The following is a 5,060-nucleotide window of genomic DNA, read 5'->3' as shown; positions in this document are numbered from 1 at the left end:
GATCTTTTATTGTGAATTTAAAACAAATAATGTCCCGGGCTTTTAAATCATCTGAAGCACGAAAATAAATTTAGCAACTCCATGCATACCTACGGTTATTTTCCATTACTATTTTATTAATGCTTGGTGACGATAGCAATGCCAATGTTCAGAACAAATGAACATTTGAATTGAAACTCTACACATGAGGAGCTTGAAAGTCAATCTCACAATAAAACTTCGTCCAATCACTTCCAAAAATGACCCTTGATATTGGCTACTCCTTAAACAATAATCTGTAAGGTCGGTTTAATATTAAGGATTTCAGCACGTCATCACAAATTTTAGTTGTTATATAAAAAATTTAGTTTGGTATATAAAAGCGATATTATAAGGTCGGTTTAATATTAAGGATATAATTGTTTCTTGGATTTCAAACTAATTTTAGTACTTAGTTGGGTATGTTTTGACTCGATACCTAATTCAATCAAACTTTATTAATTTGCCTATATTAAAATACTCAATTTATTATTTCAATCAGAACCAATCAAACCTGATCATAAACTTAGTTCATATTGAATCATGATTGAGTTATGACACATAATTTATAAAGAATAAAAAAAGTTAAATTAAATAACTTTTTCTGTCAAAAATTAAATAGCTTTTTATTTAATAAAAAAATCCAACACTCGATTATTAACTAATCATTCCCCTAAAAAAAACATATATGTCCTTATGATTTTATATTTATTTTTTTCAAATAGTCTAGTGTTAGAAGTTCAACTTTATAAGATGAATAAATAAGGTGTTTGGGGTTCGAACCACGACCTCTGCATATACTATGTAATATCTTTATCAATCAAGTACAGTCACGGGAACTATAATTTTATATCTACTGGTCATTATATTTCAATAATTTTTACCTACATATCACACAAAAGAAAATAAATTACTATTAGTGTCGTAGTCAATCAACTATGAGTATGACTTTGCACAGAACAATGATAAATCCTACTTCCAGACATGTAAAAAAAACTCATAAATAACTTTTCTTGTTCATGTTTCTCGTGTGTCCGGAGTTTATGCAATGTCCTCCAATGTTCCATGTGGTTTTCTTGGATTTTTAATTGATTTTCTTTTTTCTAAAAATAAATCATAAAATTAGTTTATCACAATATGAATATTTCAAAAAAAGTATTTAAAATTTATATTTTAACAGTTGACTAAGTTCAATTCATATAGTTAACCATTTACTATTTTGTTTTTGTTGGTCTAGTGGACAAAATTTTATCTTTTAAGATGATCAAACCACTCTCCATATTATAATATTTCTACCAATTGACTTAAGTTTATGGAGATATGTTTACTATTAATTTAATTCCATTAATAATTTAGTAAATAACCAACAACAGATTAGCTCATGTGGTAAATAACTTGAACCCCTTAAATACGTGGTTAGGAGTTTAATTTTTATCTTATGTATATATAAAAAAAATTGAATAAGAGATGAGAATCCTGTTAGTGTACTCCACGGTTTCTTCGACGAAGATTAATAATTGTTAATCGGCGGTGAAAATTTTGCATCAATATCATGATAAAAAAATTAGTCAGTATAATAAATCTATTAAAAAATATATCTCAAGATTGTAAAAAAAAAATATAGAAATAAATATAACAAAAATTCCTAAAAAAGATAAACATAAGAAATAGGAAAAGAAAATAATAGGGATATTTCAAAATAAAAAATAAAAAGAAAAGAAAAGGGATATGCGTTCCTCTCTTTCATGTGAAAAAAAAATAAAAATAAACATAAGAAATAAGAAAAGAAAATAAAAAAGATGGTCACATGTGATTTCTGCACCCTCTATCTCACGTGTCAACACAACAAAATTAACCAGCATTTTTTTTTTTTTTTAGATTTAAACTTTTACCTTTTCTTTTATACTCATTTCCTCCCTTTCTTCTACTATATTCAGATTTTTTGAACAAAACTGTTATGTTCTTGAATGGCAATTTTATCATTAGTGTTGTGTAAAAGATGACTTTTTTATCCATCGGCCGAATCTCTCTCCACCTTTCTTCTCTTGACAATAGATGCTACCAGTACCACTATAGCCTACTTGTTTAAATCATTAAAAACTCAGCACTATAGACTCTATTAGCAGGATTAACTGGGCCACTCCCTACTAAAAACTTTTATAATTATTATAATCTACTTTAATCAATAGTTCTTGATTTTGTGTCTACAGTGTGGAATTTTTAAGTGCAAAGATAGGTGTTTTGATATAGGAGATATGAGATAGGAGATAGGAGATTAAAGTTGATTTATTACATATGTTTTTTCAGCAGCAAATTTCGGATATATATATTATTTCACAGTTCTCACCATGCTTTGAATTTTCCCCCATAAATATAATTTTTTTTTTTTTTGCTAAGCAGGGAGAAAGACAGACATCAGGAGGCTACACCGACATCCCAACTATGTTGGTACCCCGGGAAGCCTCCGTCCTATGCCGGTCTAACTCTAAAATTTTATTTAAAAAAGGGGAAAAAATATACAAGGAGAGGAGGGACTAGGCCAAAACCCTCAAAGAAAAAACAAAAGAAAACTTTAAAAAACGACTACTAAAATCTATAATTGGGCAAGCCAATTCTGTCTCGAAAGAAATCCATATGCAACTCACTGGAAGCCTGTCTAACCAAACAAAATCTTGAACATTTCAATATGCATAAAAAATTCATCTGCGGTTTGGAGAAGGTCCCCTAGAACGGGTGCTATAAGGCGGCTTCCCATCGAGAAGTTCTTTACGCATTATTTGTCGTTGCTTCTTTGTCAAGGCCATTATTGTAGGATCCTCAACCGCTTTTTTATCATATTCCCTGATACGATGCCAAAGGTCCAGATCTTGTTGAAGTCTTGAAGGGACTTGTTGGACAGGAACAGCACCATGGGGGGCGCTCCCTATCAAATTAACATCAGTTTCTATAGTTGCTGAAGAGGTAGCCATTGTGGAGCTGACAGTGTCTGAAGGAACCGTGACTGGATGTTCTGAGGTCTGAGCTGTAACATCATTTATTTCAACATTTGTTTCCTCCCTTTCAGCTGTAACATCATTTGTTTCAACAGTTGGAATTCCTTGATTATGTGCCGAACGTTCCAGCTCCAGAGCATCTTGTAACGGCAATTGTGTTGTTGCTGCATGTGCGAACTCAACAGATTCCTCTTGAGTTTCAGTGACTTCCTCAAGTACATGAGTTGAAGTGATAGGGAGCTTCTCTTGCTGAATTTCCCGAGGTGCCACATATTGTAAATTGAAAGGTGATGAAAGTGTCGTCGTCGCATCCGTGATCTGGGGAACCACCTCCTCCTCCCGAGTTACCGGAATAGATTTCTCCACATCATCATGCACGTCAACGTGCGCTACTAGGGGATCCGCTTCAACCACCGTACTAGACGGTAGAGTACCTTGAACAACATCATCTGTAACATTTTGTAACGCAAAAGAAAAAGATGTAGTTTGTGTGGCATGCTGCTGCAGACCCTGAGGTTCATGTGTCAAGGCTAAAGTTGTTGGAACCGTGTTTGTAACAACGGAGGGGGGTGCAAAGGCTTTAGAGGAGCCGGTTCCTGAGGGGTTGTCTTTCAAAGGCTTCCAAGCAGGTTTTGTGCTCGGTACCTGCTCTTTTCCCTTATCTCCTTTTCCCTTATCACCTGTAGCTTTATTGCTAGATTCATCTTTTCTAGGGTACAACCAGCGGCATTTAGAAACATCGTGGCCATTGTTTTTACAGTGCTTGCAAAAATCAGGCAGTCCCTCGTACTCTATCGCCAACGGAAACGCAAAGCCTTCACGTTCTACCAGAACCTCATAAAAAAGTTCTTTCGAAAGATCCATGTCAACCAGAATGCGGGATTAATGGCCATAAAGTCTGTTTCTAGTCACATTATCAATGAGTAACGGAGTTCCCACCGCCCCTGCGATCTCATATAAGGTCCTCTCCATCCAGTACTCCTGTGGTAGTTCCCATAACCGAATCCAAATTTGAGTGTGAGTTTATCGATGTGTGTGCATGTTGAAGTCTTTTGTCCATTCAAATAATCTGAGTAACCCTGGCTTCAAGCTAACAGTGCCGGCTGCCCAAACAGTTCGCATATCCTCTTGGGAGTTAAAGAAAAATTCATAATTCCCTCGCCCAAGGGATGTCAGATGCCATGGCCCCTTAACTTTCCACAAGTTCTGTAATTTGGCAGCAAGATCTTTGGAGGAGTAAGGCTTATCTCCTTTGTTCAGAACCAACCGACCTCTAAGGTTGGTTTTGCAAGCATCCAATCCACGACAATAGACAGTATCAGTGATTTTAATAGAAAGGATGTCACCACGGATAGAGGCCACCGGTAAAGGATCAGAAACTACCGTATTTCCACGTAGGGCCTGTGCAAAAGAGGGTTTAGGAGCAGCTTCTGTCATCTGAATTGTAGTAGCGGCCGAAGGCATAACAGGCGTGGGAACGAACACAATAGAGAGTTGTTGTGATTCCGTGATTCCAGGTTTGAAGGCTGGAGGCGCGAGCTCTACCTGCCAATCAAACATGGTTGGGGCAGGCAAAACCACACATAACCAAACAAAGCCACGCATAACCAAAGCAATGAATTCAACAAGCAAAAGAAAAAAAGCAAGTGAAATCAAAGTGCAATTGAACTAGCAGCCCACCAAGTGATGATACGTTGAAATTCTAATGGTGAATGGAACTAGCACAAACTGTGAAATGAAAACTAGCACTCACCTTGAAATTGAATGAACAATTATGTGAGTGGAATGAATCAATTGGAACAAAGCTATTTGATGATGAATTTTAAAAAATAGGGGCTGCGCTCATGGTGCAAACCCTAGCAGAGAAGATCGCTCCATCCCCACCTATTTTCCATCCCCACCTATATATGGTGTGTTTGTTTCAAGTTATATTCCCATAAATATAAATATTACTTCAAATATCTTCAAATATCACTATTCATCGTACCATTACAACATTCAGTTATAGAATTCAAATATTTCAAAAAAAAAAATTATGTTTGTAAATAA

General features: G+C 35.3%; 1 protein-coding gene across 1 annotated transcript; it reads right to left on the bottom strand.

Moving 5' to 3' along the window:
* Window positions 1-2,717: 2,717 nt before the first annotated feature.
* On the bottom strand, window positions 2,718-3,875 carry LOC146935957 (uncharacterized). The gene has a single exon (XM_085749123.1). The coding sequence runs from the start codon at window positions 3,873-3,875 to the stop codon at window positions 2,718-2,720; it is 1,158 nt and encodes a 385-aa protein (XP_085605249.1).
* Between the last annotated feature and the right edge of the window lie 1,185 nt (window positions 3,876-5,060).

This window comes from Medicago sativa, chromosome 3 (genome assembly GCF_051527215.1).
Source record: "Medicago sativa cultivar Bolivia chromosome 3, Bolivia_mono, whole genome shotgun sequence".
In the NCBI taxonomy this organism is placed as follows: Eukaryota; Viridiplantae; Streptophyta; class Magnoliopsida; order Fabales; family Fabaceae; genus Medicago; species Medicago sativa.
The sequence above is the reverse complement of the archived record's forward strand: the minus strand, read 5'-3'. Positions and strand labels throughout refer to the sequence as shown.

What these genes read in the sequence shown, in the direction of transcription:
- LOC146935957 (XM_085749123.1), bottom strand. Translation starts at nt 3,875, where the DNA reads ATGGATCTTTCGAAAGAACTTTTTTATGAGGTTCTGGTAGAACGTGAA.